This window comes from Hetaerina americana, unplaced genomic scaffold (genome assembly GCF_022747635.1).
Source record: "Hetaerina americana unplaced genomic scaffold, ioHetAmer1.1.p SCAF_135, whole genome shotgun sequence".
NCBI lineage: Eukaryota > Metazoa > Arthropoda > Insecta > Odonata > Calopterygidae > Hetaerina > Hetaerina americana.
In genome coordinates, this window is record NW_027286459.1 from 427,501 (window position 1) to 444,500 (window position 17,000).

General features: G+C 39.5%; 1 protein-coding gene across 1 annotated transcript in view; it reads right to left on the bottom strand.

The window, feature by feature from the left end:
* LOC139686236 (uncharacterized) overlaps nucleotides 1-12,828 on the bottom strand; it is an 18,838-nt gene extending 6,010 nt beyond the window's left edge. Inside the window, exons 1-6 of the mRNA XM_071583398.1 lie at nucleotides 12,524-12,828; nucleotides 12,035-12,169; nucleotides 11,069-11,209; nucleotides 10,123-10,290; nucleotides 4,658-4,861; nucleotides 647-838 (exon numbers count right to left, since the gene is read on the bottom strand). Coding sequence (XP_071439499.1) covers nucleotides 647-838; nucleotides 4,658-4,861; nucleotides 10,123-10,290; nucleotides 11,069-11,209; nucleotides 12,035-12,169; nucleotides 12,524-12,652 — 969 coding nt within the window. The 5' untranslated portion in view covers nucleotides 12,653-12,828. The remainder of the gene's footprint in view (nucleotides 1-646; nucleotides 839-4,657; nucleotides 4,862-10,122; nucleotides 10,291-11,068; nucleotides 11,210-12,034; nucleotides 12,170-12,523) is intronic.
* Nucleotides 12,829-17,000: the final 4,172 nt, after the last annotated feature.

The window sequence follows — 17,000 nt, forward strand, 5'->3', positions numbered from 1 at the left end:
GCGGTAGTCCAGTGGGTAGAGCGTTGGGCTGCTGACCAGAGGGTCCTGGGTTCGATTCCCGGGCAAGGCACTCTGGGCACCTGCAGCTCCACCCAAGCTAAAGTGATTTTTCGGGTACCAGATCTTCCTGGGAAACCATAACCGGCACAGGGAAAGGAACTGGCCCCCCTTAATACCCTGATGTGTGAATTTTCACACGCCGTAAATAGGGCTTAGTACTGGGTGAACTCGACCATCACCTACTAAACCGACCTTCGGGTTGATTACTGTGTTTATGGTTTATATATACACACACACATTCAAACACGTAATCCCAACAAATGGCAAACAAATACTCATTTACATAGAAATATATATAAGGAAAAGGGATAGGAACACATGTAAAGGACAAACACAGGTGAAGTGGGGAAGGTAGAATCAAGCAGATCACGAATGTAAAAATATTTCCTAGAACAGGACTTGAACTCCAGATCTTTCTACTATAAGAAATTAATTTTTATAATGAATTACTCTTGACAGATCTCCAAATCTCTTTTCCAAAGGTCAACAGTTGATTAATTTACTCTGAATGGGAGCATTTAGCACAACAGTGCTTACACACACAAATGACAAACAACAAAGGTAGCAGGGTGGGTATTGGTCGAACCATTAATGGCTTCAACTTGTTGGGCCCAAACTTGGGGAACATGATGTCGACCGGTCCCCTGGCTCTTGCGACGGCCACCACTTCCCGCTTCACCCCTACAGACCCATGGAGTGATGACGTCTTCCCATCAGCCAACACTTCCTCGCCTTCCTCCGACTTAATCCTACATGCTGGTGACATAGAAGCAGACACCTGGTTCAGCAGCAAAACAAACAAAGAGGTCAATATCACAGAGACAGTTTGCAGAACGTACTGCTTCATGTGTTATATACATATATAGAACAGGCATATATATGGCTACTGGATGCGTTCTTTTACCCAGGGTTAAATATCAGACACTAACCACCTCACCATGTATTTTACTGTATCATGTGATACGCACATATATAGGACAGGCATATACTACCTTGATCAAAAAGTTCCCGGAATTTATTCAGAAAATTAAAAATACAAGTTTATTCATCTAAATCTATATTGTCCCCTTCAAAGTAATCCCCATCGACTGCAACACACTTATGCCAGCACTTGATCCAATCCTCGAAACATTTTTTATATTCGGTTTTCGGTATGTCCATCAGTGCTTCCTGCGATTTTTCCATTACTTCCTCTCGGCTGCTAAAACGCGTTCCCCGTAATGGTTTTTTAACTCGATTGAACAGAAAGAAGTCACAGGGAGCCAAATCAGGTGAATTCGGTGGCTGTTGGATGGTATTTGTTGCATTTTTCGTCAAAAAATTACGAATAATGATAGCACTGTGCGACGGTGCGTTATCATGGTGCAAAATCCACGAGTTTTCTGCCCACATTTCTGGTCTCTTTCGGCGAATTGCTTCACGCAAACGTCTCATAACGCCCAAATAATACTCTTTGTTTACTGTCTGGCCTTCTGGCAAAAATTCATGATGCACTACACCGTTGTAATCCATGAAAACCGTCAGCATTGCCTTCTTTTTTGACTGAAAACGACGTGGTTTTTTTGGTCTCGGCTCATTTGGTGAACGCCATTCACTTGCCTGATGTCTGGATTGCGTGTCGTACTCATAAACCCACGTCTCGTCTCCAGTAATGATCCTTTTGATGAATGTGGGATCGGATTCAGCCTCGCAAATCATGTCTTTTGCGACGTCAACACGGTCTCTTTTTTGCATGAAATTGAGGTCTTTTGGCACCAACTTTGCTGCTACACGACGGAAACCCAAATCATTAACCACAATGTCTTGGGCGGATCCATAGGCAATGTTCAAGTCCTCCGCTATTTCTCTGATGGTTAATTTGCGGTTATTGACCAACATTTCTTTTACTTTATCAATTTTTTCACCGACTTTCGATGTCGATGGTCTGCCACTGCGTTCATCATCTTCGATTGACTCACGACCACTTCTGAACCGCTCGTGCCACTGGTAAACGACCGTTTTTTTTAGAGAATCGTTGCCGAAACACTTTTCCAACATTTCCAACGTCCGTGCGCCACTAAATCCGTTTTTTACGCAAAATTTAATACAAGTTCGTTGTTGCAAATTTAAATCCATTTCTGCAATTGTAAAAAATCGCCAACACACACAGAGATAGATGTACTCTTGGCTACGTAACTTTTGCAAATGTCAAGTTATGACACTAAGATTTAAAGGGAATATCAACAACAGATGTACCAATTTAACAAAAAAAACAGAACTCAAATCGGAACGATGGGAGCGCCACACGGTGGTTATTCCGGGAACTTTTTGATCAAGGTAGTATATGGCTAATGAATGCAGTTATTCATCAAAGACTGAATATCAGACAATAACCCCCAAACCATGTATTTTAATCCCCCTTCCATCCCAAATTCTTCCATGTATCAATCCCACACTTCCTTTGCCAAACAATTTTTCCACTCTCTCCTTCTGCTCAGCGTCCTACTTTTCCCCTCCCATGGAAACCTTCTCCTCAGTTCCTTCCTTCCCCAGAGGAAACTGCTTTGGACACCTAAAATTCCCCAATACAATGATATTCATTTGGATTCGGTTATGTTTATGTGCACCAGAACTATCTTGCTTCTCTGTTAATATTATAAACACACATATATACACACAGGGTGTTTTCCAAAAGTAATGCAATAGAAGTTCCCATTCCACTCCTATTGGTCAGAGTGGGAACAAACCACTTGGAGTAGGCATTTAGGGAAGCATTGCCGTGAAACTCGTCTCAGTGCTCTCCAAGACAATAGTTATTGTAAACCTCAGTGATCTAACTGTGTCACAAAAGACCAACTGAGCTGTAATTTCAAGTGAACTTTTGCAACGTATTGAAAATGAACCTGATTATTTGGACATCATAACTGGCAATGAAACCTGTGTTTTTTAATACAACCTGGAAACAAAATGCCAAAGCTCTCATAGTCACACACTGACAAGTCCCCCAAGCCCAAAAAAAGGCAAGAATTAGCAAATCAAAAGTGAAAAAACAATGCTCATTGTCTTTTTCGACAGCTAGGTAAATATTCCATAAGGCGTTTTTTCCTCAAGGGCAGACAGTTAACAAAGCTGCCTACTACGCAGATTTGCTGGAGAGTCTCCGAACGAGGGTCGTCAGGACGAGAAAAGACATCTCCACTACCTGGTAACTACGTCAGAATAACATGCCTTGCCAACACCCACTATAATTCTGCGAGTTCCTGGCCAAACACCAGGTCAGACCAATACTGCCTCACCCCCATATCTATAGTCCTGACGTCGCCCCAGTATATTTATTTTTGTGGCCTTAGATTAAGGCAGCCCTGAAAGGAACCCATATATCATCCTTAAGAAGAGATCCAATTAGCTCCATGACTAGAAGACCTTGCGAGAGGTCCCCGAAGATGCCAATCGGGGCACGTACCGGTCATGGAAGTCACTGGGAAAACTTGTGGAGACCTAATGACAGTAGCCACTGTCCTCATGGAAGAAAGGGATAGAACTTAGGGAAATACGAGGACTGGAACAATGGATGGAAGGGGAAGGTGGGGAAAGGTTTCCGAAGGGAAGAGTTTAGAGGGGAAGAGGTAGAAGGGAGATTGTCTGAAGTATGGAAAAACTATGTTAGGTGATAGGGGAGGACGGGGAATGAAAAGATGTGCAGATCAGGGTAATTAATGCCTAATATTAATTCCTGGGCAATTCCAGGAATCCAAGAGCCATATATATGCCTGCTCTATTTTACTGAGTTTCAGTGGAGGAACAGAGGGTGGGAGGGATGCTATGATGGATACACTATGGCATTTATCAAAGGGAGTGTTGTGTTTAGAGGCATGTTTGGGGATAGGGAGCATACCAATCAGGGAAGAATTCTCCCATGAGACCCAGTGGTTATTGATTCTAATATTATGGGAGGGAGAGAGGTAAAAAGTAGGTGGGAGAGGGATGGGGTTTTGGTTTTGAAAATAGGACATGTTTATTGCAGGGCATGAGAGTGGGCTTAAGATATATAAAAACCCATATGTAGATTTTTAAAACATATAAACAAAAAGAAAGGACTCTCACATGTGTAGTTTTGACGTTTACACATCAGAATGTCATTCTTGGGGAAGAGCAGAGTGGACATGTGCTGGGGAGGGATGAGGGAAGGGACCAATAGGAAATGAGCAAGGAGGGGTGGGAGGGGATATGTAGGCAGCTATTGAATGCATTCAGTGGGCATGGTTAAGCTCATGGGGTTTAAATGATTGCGAACCCAGATATGCACCATCTCATGGATTATATATATATATAAATATATATATATACACATACATACAAACATACATACATACATCTATAAATACATATCCACACACACACATATATATACATATATATATATATATATGTGTGCATATATATATATATATATATATATATATATATATATATATAGTGTGTGTGTGTGTGTGTGTGTGTATGGATATGTATGTATGGGTATATATATATTTATTTATTTATATACATAATTAAACTTTTGAGTAGTGTAAAACCTTTCTGGCAAATTTATTATAAGAGACATTTTTTCCTACCCGACCTGTTTGACTGGTGAGGAAGTTCCCGTCTCATCAGCAGAGGTGGCAGCACTACTCCCGCCTGGGCCGCCCAGCACCGAGCATCCATCCTGTCCTCCTTCAACCTTGACCACTCGACGCAACAGCCCCTCGCTCACGAGTCTCTCCAGATCGACAACCTTCAATCCCGTGCCTCGTATTTGTAATGGAGGCACCGGAGTCACCACCTGACAAATCGGGAGATATTGGAAAAGTAAAGAACGTTTCAATGCACCTTCAGCTAGACTTTATTTGCAGACACACATACCTACAATGTAGGGTGTGCATACACAAAGCATCCAACATCATAACGAACAAACAAAAGATTCAAGAAGTTCTCTCGGGTTTCCCACTGGGTCAGGGTCTAGTGAAGTCCTTCACCCTGAAGAGGATGGCAGAGTCAGCCTTCCAAACTTCGGTGTACTGCAACCTGACCCGGTGGGAAACCCGAGAGAACTTCTTGAATACCATACGCCAGGAAAACCTGAGATCCTTCAAACAAAAGATTTTCCTCTTTTCAAATACATTTATACTCTACTTAATACTTCAATTAGATTCCATCTGCAATGCTCTCTCTTTGTAGCTTCATTAAAAAACCCTTCCATAGTGTACTTGATGAATAAAGCCCTCTCCCCCCCTGAAGCAGTACCCAACCGTAATCTCCCACCCCGACGCCATACACAACCGTCTTCTCCCCCTCCCCCCAAACTTACACACCATTTCCCTTTCTCTTTCCCCTCCTCCCTCTTCTCAAACACCTCCCCTCTCCAGTTCTCTATCCACTATATAAAGCCCTGTGTCTTCTGTTCTTTACCTGATGATGACTTTGTAAGTCGAAACCTAGGTCGTGTTAATAAAATTTATGTGGAACAACCAAGTATTTCTTTCTTTTCCGGTGTACTTGATGTCTTTCTCTGCAAAATACACGTTTGCGCATGACAAAACCTCCTTGTTTGACGCAAATCTCCATCCTCTGAGGTTAGGAAACATGAAATAAGTCATCTAGGGACAGATCTGACAAACCCGGTCAGTTGTAAAGCAATTCAAAGCACAATTTGTAGGTTTTTAAACATGGAATACGCATCCAAGTGTGCGTACGTGCATGTTCCTGATTGGAAAAGTACCATCTCCAACAAATAGTGTTGTTTCACTGCAATTCCTTAACCTTTGGCTGGTCAAGTAATAATGGGTAATTCTTCTCCCCTTATTTCATTCCCTTTTTCGAAGATGTTCGACACACACCTCTCTGTGATTAGACCAATACATTTTGCCTCCTGTATCTCTTAACTAATTTTCAAATTCCTTCAAGGCATGAAAATTAATCCGTGGACAGCACTTTCTAAACAGTTCACAGATAGAGTCAAAATGCCCATGTTCATACGAATATCATACAAATCGTCAACTTACAGGTTTCCCAGTTGTTTCTTCATTGTTTCATGTTTGCATGAGGGGGGGTGTTTCATTGGCACTTCAATGGACATTGCCATCATCAATGGACATTAGTGTCCGTTAACCCTTAGAATGCAAACGACAACACTGACTGATACACAAGTCTTCTGGTCACTCATCACAATTTATATTATGGGTCAAATAATAAAAGAAGGGATCATTAGGGTCTAAATTTTGCCCAAATAAACACCTCCATCCATCTTTATCTATTACTCTTATCTATCGCATTTAGTCAAAGCAAAGAGAACATTCAAATACCATGCAGTAAATGAATTTCTCTGCAGAGATAACGAAGTTTTCTTCTAATTATGGGAATGTTAATTCCACATGCCCATACCAGTAGTGCTTCTGATGGTCATTTTATTTGTAATAATAGAACACGTCTCCATACTTCCACTTCTCAAATCACACAGGATGAATGTAACGACTTCAATCCAAAGCTTACGTGATGAGGGGAATGTTACTTCCATATACCATCAAGAATGCTGATGAAGTTTATTTTGTTTGAAAAATAGAACACGTCTCCATACTTATGCTAGTCAAATACACTGAATGAATGTGACGACCTCAAACCTGCCCATGCAAGGTGAGGGGGAATGTTACTTCCACATACCCTGACCAGGAGGTCTTCTGAAGTTCCCTGTGTTTGTAATACTAGAACACGTCTCCCTACTTCCGCTTCTCAAATCACACTGGAGGAATGTAACGACTTCAATCCAAAGCATGCGTGATTACGGGAATGTTACTTCCACATTCCAACAAGAATGCTGATGAAGTTTATTTTGTTTGTGTACCAGAACATGTATCCATATTTCCACTTGTCAATGTCCACTTGATGAAAGTAGCAACCTCAAACCTGTGCCTGCATGAGGAAGGGCAATGTTACTTCCACATGCGCATACCACGAGTGCTTCTGAAGTTCCCTGTGTTTGTAATACTAGAACACGTCTCCCTACTTCCGCTTCTCAAATCACACTGGATGAATGTAACGACTTCAATCCAAAGCATGCGTGATTACGGGAATGTTACTTCCACATTCCAACAAGAATGCTGATGAAGTTTTTTTGTTTGTGTACCAGAACATGTATCCATATTTCCACTTGTCAATGTCCACTTGATGAAAGTAGCAACCTCAAACCTGTGCCTCCATGAGGAAGGGGAATGTTACTTCCACATGCGCATACCACGAGTGCTTCTGAAGTTCCTTGTGTTTGTAATACTAGAACACGTCTCCCTACTTCCGCTTCTCAAATCACACTGGAGGAATGTAACGACTTCAATCCAAAGCATGCGTGATTACGGGAATGTTACTTCCACATTCCAACAAGAATGCTGATGAAGTTTATTTTGTTTGTGTACCAGAACATGTATCCATATTTCCACTTGTCAATGTCCACTTGATGAAAGTAGCAACCTCAAACCTGTGCCTGCATGAGGAAGGGGAATGTTACTTCCACATGCGCATACCACGAGTGCTTCTGAAGTTCCCTGTGTTTGTAATACTAGAACACGTCTCCCTACTTCCGCTTCTCAAATCACACTGGATGAATGTAACGACTTCAATCCAAAGCTTACGTGATGAGGGGAATGTTACTTCCACATTCCAACAAGAATGCTGATGAAGTTTTTTTGTTTGTGTACCAGAACATGTATCCATATTTCCACTTGTCAATGTCCACTTGATGAAAGTAGCAACCTCAAACCTGTGCCTGCATGAGGAAGGGCAATGTTACTTCCACATGCGCATACCACGAGTGCTTCTGAAGTTCCCTGTGTTTGTAATACTAGAACACGTCTCCCTACTTCCGCTTCTCAAATCACACTGGAGGAATGTAACGACTTCAATCCAAAGCATGCGTGATTACGGGAATGTTACTTCCACATTCCAACAAGAATGCTGATGAAGTTTATTTTGTTTGTGTACCAGAACATGTATCCATATTTCCACTTGTCAATGTCCACTTGATGAAAGTAGCAACCTCAAACCTGTGCCTGCATGAGGAAGGGGAATGTTACTTCCACATGCGCATACCACGAGTGCTTCTGAAGTTCCCTGTGTTTGTAATACTAGAACACGTCTCCCTACTTCCGCTTCTCAAATCACACTGGATGAATGTAACGACTTCAATCCAAAGCATGCGTGATTACGGGAATGTTACTTCCACATTCCAACAAGAATGCTGATGAAGTTTTTTTGTTTGTGTACCAGAACATGTATCCATATTTCCACTTGTCAATGTCCACTTGATGAAAGTAGCAACCTCAAACCTGTGCCTGCATGAGGAAGGGCAATGTTACTTCCACATGCGCATACCACGAGTGCTTCTGAAGTTCCCTGTGTTTGTAATACTAGAACACGTCTCCCTACTTCCGCTTCTCAAATCACACTGGAGGAATGTAACGACTTCAATCCAAAGCATGCGTGATTACGGGAATGTTACTTCCACATTCCAACAAGAATGCTGATGAAGTTTATTTTGTTTGTGTACCAGAACATGTATCCATATTTCCACTTGTCAATGTCCACTTGATGAAAGTAGCAACCTCAAACCTGTGCCTCCATGAGGAAGGGGAATGTTACTTCCACATGCGCATACCACGAGTGCTTCTGAAGTTCCTTGTGTTTGTAATACTAGAACACGTCTCCCTACTTCCGCTTCTCAAATCACACTGGAGGAATGTAACGACTTCAATCCAAAGCATGCGTGATTACGGGAATGTTACTTCCTCATTTCACCAAGAATGCTCATGAAGTTTATTTTGTTTGTAGTACTAGAACACGTCTCCATACTTATACTAGTCAAATCACACTGAATGAATGTAACGACTTCAATCCGAAGCTTGCGTGATAAGGGGAATGTTACTTCCAGATGCCCTGACCAGGAGTGCTTCTGAAGGTCCTTGTGTTTGTAATACTAGAACACGTATTAATTCATCCCCTTCTCAAAATACAATAAATGAATATAGCAACCTCAAACCTGAGTATGCGTGATGAGGGGGAATGCTACTTCCACATGCCCAGATTAGGAGTAGTTCTGAAGGCCATTTTGTTTGTAGTACTAGAACACGCCTGCAGACTAACGCCATTCAATAATACTGGATGAATGTAATGACCTCAAACCTTAGCATCTGTGAACAGGGGGAATGTTACTTCCACATGCCCAGAACAGGAGTGCTTCTGAAGTTCATTTGTTTGCATAGTCTACAAGCATGTTTGCATTAGTTTGCAGCCAACCTTTGTATCATTCCTTTATAATATCTAGTATTCCATTGTGTTTACTCAGCGGCTATTTTTAAGTTGTTCTTAATGCCATAAACGTCTCCATTAATTGCTAACTTTGGGTGATTAACTCTTAAAGCTACGGTTCTTAAGATATTTCAACTGGCTTCCTTTGCATTGAAGATTGGAGCAATAGAAACTTGATGTCGTTCTTCCGCTAAATGGCCGTGGTGTTTGCCCAAATTTCACATAAAATCCATTATCTCTCGTAATATCAACGCTGTAGCATCGTATTTGATATCATTGGGAGGGAAATTCTATTTCGTACAAATTACGACTGAATAAAATGTATGTGCCTCCTAATATTAAAAAGATACATTGGTAAAATGATGTCAGTTTGATTGAATTTACTTCCTTAATCTCATACATAACAGACGCCGTTAATGGCAAGACACAGGGGGCGTTTGTTTGCATGTTTCTCAAGGTCACAGCCTTAGTAGACGCAATGACTCATCTTCAGTTAAGACTCGTCTTTCATAGGATACCTGAGGTAAACGTTTGCGCCTAGGACAAAATCTCCCGCAAATGCATTACGAATTTCAGGAAGTCAACAGCCGTACATCTGGGATTCTAAATCAAAAAAGCTTTCACAGAGACGCTAATTTTTTAATGTACAATTTCCCATCATCCTTTCTTTTCTCGTCCTATTATTTTCTAATAAAATTGCAAAATTAATAAAGTATGATTATAGACTCTGTTTTGTTTTGGGTGATCAGTTACCCTGTCACCGGAGGTCGATGGCAGCTGGGAGGTTGTGGTGCATGCCTGGCTGGCGCCATCGACTGGTGCATCCCTGCACCAAACCTCTGGGACGATCACCTCGTCCACGTCACCGCCAGCACCAACAGGTATCGCCTGCACGTCTACCGGCTCCGCGTTGATGCGCACCTGCGCACGAGATAACAGAGGAGAAAGTCACTCGATAGAATAACAACCGAGGCCCACCGTCCCGCAATTCAAGACAGGTACGTGATGTGTTCAGAAAATAATGCAAATATTTAAATTTTTCCAGCTTGGAGAGTCTGATTGTCAAAATTTTTCTTTAATATATTGGTATACGAGGGCGGTTCAATAAGTACCCGTGTTTGACGGCAAAGGGCATATCTGAAGGAAGTTTATGTTATCACCGTGTGCTGCCATCTATCAAACGACGGTGTAACATATTTCAGACTGACTTAAAGGTTAATATTCACCCGATCTGGCTCCCTGTGACTTTTTCATATTCCCTAACATGATGAAATGGCTCGCGGGAAAAAAAATTAAGCTCAAACGAGGAAGTTATGGCCGAGACAGAGGCGTATTTTGGAGACTTCGACAAATCCTATTTTTTGGAGGAGTTAAAAAAATGGCCGGAACGTTGGGATAAGTGTATCTTTCTTTTAAGAGGACCATGTTGAAAAATGAAAAAAGAAATGTTTTTGAAATAATGGTTTCTTCATTTCTAACACGAGTACTTATTGAACTGCCTTCGCACATGCTCTTAAAATGCGATTAAATTTTCAGTGGTGGTCATTGTTTATTTTTTGTCCGTGGCAGCCCCTGAGGTATAGACGTATTCCTATGACCTCGGCAATTTACATTCCTTTAAAAATAAAATAGATCAAAGAATTTGTGAATCGAACCTTAGTTTCGACGTCATATCCGTTTAAAACCCATGTTTCCTCACCTCTTCGGCATGGTTGTCGACTTCTGTCGTCTCTGCCTTTGGCACGTCTAGGTTCAACGAGCGAGGTTGGCATGCCAACCGCAGATTGTCAACATCACCCTCGTCTCCCGTCGGACCCACCCCAGACTCGACTTTCACAACCTGAAACAAATTTACAGGTACATAGGAATTACATATATTACAAATTCATACACGCCCAGATGGATTATCAAGCGGAAAAGTGCTACGATCTTCGACTTCCACCGCATCACGCCAGACGCTATTCAATTATTATGCGCACCCTGAGGTTTAATGGTTAGACTTAACGAAAATAATACTTGTACCACAAAGGAGAGGATCAATTTTTTTCAGAGTTAACACTTGTAACAGGAAGGAAATGGAGTCGTCACATTAAAAAATAAGCATCCATAAACATGTAACACAATATTCTTTGTGGTGTACTTCCATTTTATGAGTGTACAGAAGTTTTGAAATATACATTTGCTTAATTTGGAATTTTTCAAATTGTGATGACAAGACAAAAAAAAGGAGTCGATATTGTTAACTCTTTTAAATTTAAACTTTTTCTTAGTCTTTGTACTCCATCCCATAATATCATAACGACCTCCATTGAAACCTTAATGATAAAGAATTAATGAATGCTAAGTTATTAACTGATTGTTCTTCAAATAAATCTCAGTCGATAGGTTTTTCGTAAGATAGATAATCACAGTGTCTACCATGCACTACATTTCCGCGCCATGTCCCCTACGCTATTTATTCACATAAAAATCTATTTCTGAATTACACACGCAGACAACATCATCCTCCATACTCTCTAAAAATTATACCAGGCATGTTTTCTCCCTTGTATGATATCTCATTCACTTTATGAAGCAAATAATGTGATATGGAGGGACATTCCTTGCTTGTTTTAACGTCAGATATACCAAAGAAGTGAGGGTAAAAGAATATACGAATGCTCACATGACAATACTTCGTCTTGAGGCTTAGAAGGGCAGTTGTTCCATCGTGACACATTTTCTTGAACTTCTGCAACTCCAGCAATTTTCCACAGCACTCCTCGCATATGAATTCCGGCAAGCCATCGCTTTTGCTTATCTTGAAGGACAAAAAGTTAGGTTTACGATAAAATTAGAGTTCTCCGAAAAAAAGGCAATATTTGGATTCATTTTGTAACTTGTTTACAAGAACGTGAATCCAATCAACACAGCGATCAAAATGAATATCATCTTATAAATTAAGAAGTTGAGCGTGTCTTCGAATTTTGACCACGAAATACTTCTCCGGAAAAAATCAAAATCGTATTTCTCAAACTACGTCCTAATTACATTTCTTTGTTCTCAAGAAACTTGACAGTATCACTAAACGTACGTTTCAGCCACAATGACAAACAGTGCGAAAATACGGGAGACACACAATATCGATAAGAAATACAACTGAATTAATACTCACGTTAAGGTCACATAGTGCGTTGATCATTAAGAATATGCTATCATCGGAGGAAATTTGATCGTAAATGCGTTTGTAGAAATGGCTATCCCTCACACAAATTCGACATAAATGCTCAATATTCTTCTTCATTTAACAGGGATTTTGAAGCCAGCGGGACACTAAATGTTTCATGGAGAATCCTTTCGATTTTAACTGCGAAAATTGTCAATAGCTGCGTCCAGAGTGTTTATGAATCCGGGAAAACATGCATCTAGGGGCAGAAATGTGCGCCGAATGAAAACAACACTGTCCTGAAATTGGCCCACGGAGAGCTAGCCCACGACTGCTTACATGCCGGTAAGGCTATGGATTTTTCAGTCATACCAACGTACAAATTTTTGCCCGATTTAACTAAGTAAATCTCGTTAAACATTGCATTTATCTTACTACATTGGATATAATATTCTCAGTACAACTCCCTGTAATCACCAGCAATTGCAAAACCGATATTAATTACGTAGTATATGATTTAAGGCTCTAGGATAACTAAACTTAAATTAGCCCAAGCGGTAAGTCGTCTTTTATAGCGAAATTAAAACGTTGCAGTCAATATCTCCTAAACTAGAACATCTTTTTTCTCAAAATTTAGCATAAATCCAACAAACGTCTTCTTCTATCTGCAGACATACGCTTACCACATGCTCATTGCTTAGTTCAGTATCTACGGCCCACTATTCGTCACCAGAGTCGTCCTTTCACACCAAAAACTAGGAAATATCTCATAATCGAGCATAGTTCCCAAAGGGTTCCGTCCCCCGCGTCTTCAGATAGATGGAATGCACCTCAGTGCCTGTGGTAGTTGGTGAACGAATTTCCCGCTTCTCATGCAAGGAAACGTTGGATCACGTTGGTACCGGAGGAAATTCAACAAAAAAATAATCGGTTGCCCTGTTATAATATGCGTTCAAAGCTAAACAATTTTACACCGAGAGGACAGTCACAAGGCCAATCAATCAGCTGACTGACATATTTTGTAAATGAAAATCTAATTTTATCCATCTAATGCATAATATGCACGACCAAGCCATATGTTCACAATCATAAAATTTCCAGAGAGAAAATATGTCCTTGCTCAGGAGATATTGTAGAAAACGTTTTCATTTTGCTATCAAGGATGACTAGCCCGCTAGGGATAATTTAAATTTAGTTATCTTTCTAGGGCCGTTTCTCATTTACTACGTAGTTAATATCGGTGTTGCAATTGCTAGTCATTCCAGGGAGTATTACTGAGTATATTTATTCCTATGCATTGAGAGAAATACAATGGTTTAGGAGATTTACTAAGATATCATGCAAAAAGTGTACGTTAGTATGACTGAAAAATCCGGCCGATAATTAATCGTGGGCTAGATCTCCGCGGCCAAATTTTAGTTAACTACAATAAACACGGACGATGTTCATATATAAAAATATTTCGATATTTGAGATAGCTTGTGCAAGCATTTTTGCGTTAGTTTCAAGACCTCATGATTCTGATTTCACTTTAAAATTCATTCGGCAGCCTTTTATTAAAGTTTTCCATTTCTTTCTTATAATTTTATTTTATTGCACAACACAACATACATACATACATGTATTGCACATACACGGGCAATTACCCATTAAAATTTAAGAATATATATATAAAAAGAAAAAGAAATTTCTTCACAATTACAAATTGTATCTCAAACATCGCTTAAACTGCATGGCATTCATAGCAAAGAAATCAATTTCAGGAGGAAGTTCATTTCCTTCCCTCAGAATTCTAGCTATTGGGATGTGGTACATATAGTTGCGTCTATAAAATTCTCTGTGAAATAATAACTTGCTTCTGGTAGCATAAGAAGGCGTTTGCAAAGAGACTAATTCCAAAAGTTCTGGACTGGACACGCTATTATTCAACAATTTGTGTAGGAACATCATATCTGCCATGATGCGCCGGGAAGATAAAACTGAGATCCCCAGGTCCTTGTATGCATCCGGGTACGAAATATTGTACATGTCAACACCAAGTTTGCGCATGCATAGCCTAATAAAGCGTCTTTGAACCTTTTCAAGCCTATTAATATGACACTTATAAAATGGTGACCACACAATGCAGCCATATTCCAAAATTGGTAAAACAAGCATGGTGAATAGTGATTTGATGCAAGTTACATCAAAAATATCTCTGGTGAATCGAGTGATGAACCCCAACATTTTATTAGCTCTTTTAACACTAGTATCAATATGTTTGTCAAAAGTCATTGAGTGAGTAAATATTATGCCCAGATCCTTGATCTCAATAGTTCGGTCGAGAGGTGTATTCATGATGCAATACTTGAATAAAACAGGAGTATTATTTCTATAGAATGAAATTCAGCTACACATTCAGTAACCTGGCGATATTTTGGTACCAATTTCATACTCATTTCCCCTTATCGCACTATATTCACATTTTTTTAATTTCACTTTTATTATTAGGTCATATAGTATTACATTTCAATAATTACAAACCTTTTATTTCATCATATGTTATTTTTCTCCGAGGTTATTGTATTTACGCGCACTTTCCTTGCTAAAAGTTTCTTATTTTTACGTTACGGTTGGTGTCATTTCGATGTTCATTCTGCGAAGAGTCTTCGTCGGTGCCTTTTCATTTTAGTTGGTTTTATTACTTCGTGGGCTTGAGAGGAGAAACGGTGACCCATTTGGCAGAGGTTCAGCGAACGATCTATGATTGCCCAGCTGGATTCATCCAGGTAGCTATTTTACTGCTAATGGCATCAATTAATGCTTATTACACTGTCCAAACTATGCTTGAAGATTATTTTCCGTGTAGTTACATACCTAAATAAGATCTAACAAGCTCACAAACGAGATATGGATACAAGCACGATGACAAAGACTCTATCCTTGGTCATGAAAGAAATATGTTCTCTACATTTTAAATATCTTTATCCAATAACTCGATTAAAGTTATCATAAGAATTACTGGACATTCGGGCGGAAAATACCAAATTTATATTTACCTCAGGATAGCTCCGCTTTTTCCCAACCTCGTCTCAATAAAACCTTCGTTTTTTCAACAAGTAAATGCGTACTTTCTTAAATTAATAACCAAAATTATTATGACCAACATTATTGTATTCCCGCCATGACGGTTATTCGTCTGCTGGTTGTCTCGCTCCTAGCACTTGGAATTATGGGGTTGCAACATGTCGTCTTCCGGAGTCGCACCTTATTCGGGACAAGTAAACAATCTCGCGAAAGAGAATTCAGCCGAATTGTTCATTAAATAACCACATACTAAAAGCATAACAGTCGATAGTAACATAATGGGAACTTGAAGTACGTTTGGGTTTACCGTAATTCTATACATGACCAAAATACGTAAGTAATTTAACGTCGAATATGCGTTTAATATTCGATTATGAATATATTTCATAATGTCATCGTTCATTTGTCCTCAAAACTGTTGAGTTTTGAGTGTATTTGAGTTAAATAAGTTCGGTGCGTGTGCTTGGAAATGTTTTCTTAATTAACGATATTCACCATTGATATTAAAGTCATTACAGAAGTCAACATTCCTGGAGAAAGTTTTCACGGTGCGAATTTGTCACGTCATATACTTAATTAAAAGCATTGGTAAATGATTTCTGCTGGCTGGAGCGAAAGGATAAGTCACAACTAAAACTATTTAAGAACTTAGTATATGTTAAAAAGCAAATCTTGTCAACAATTTGGGTGATAAACTTGTCAATGAATGACTTAAGGTTTATTCCTTGCATGACCGAATATAATCAATGGCGTGATTTAATTTCCTTTAGAAACTTTTATTTATCGTATTTATACTTAAGAAACTATTGATATTTCATTCCTTACAATGTCTGCGTGTTTAACTGAGCAATGCCATGCCTGTTATACTAACGATTGTTGGATAAACAATATATAAGCCACAAACACAGTAATCATCCCGAGAATCGGTTTAGTAGGGTCAATGGTAGAGTTCACCCTGTACTGACCCCTATTTACGACATTGTGGGAAATTCAAACATCAATAGCATATTAAGAGGGGGCAGTTCTCACGGGGCTCGTTATGGTTTTCCTGGAAGATCGGGTAGACGGTAACTATTAGAAGCACCTAATTGACTTCTGATATTGATTACCAATGCAAATTATTGATTTTGAAAATCAAAGAAACACGGAATATACTATGGTTATTGTAGTACGTCATGCTAAATGTCCCGCGATAAGCCATTATTTATTGAGAAAGATTTTTCGCTAGGTTAATAAATGTTTCTGTTACGATTCAAGAAATAATAATCGAAAAACAGAATAAATATTGAACGAATTTCATTGTTCTACAATATCATTAATTCCATTCCTGCCTTACATCCTGCTCCAGATATTAATAAAGTTTAATTTTAAATAAATTAATTTTTAAATTTTAACTGAAAATAGGAGGGCTGTCCATGAT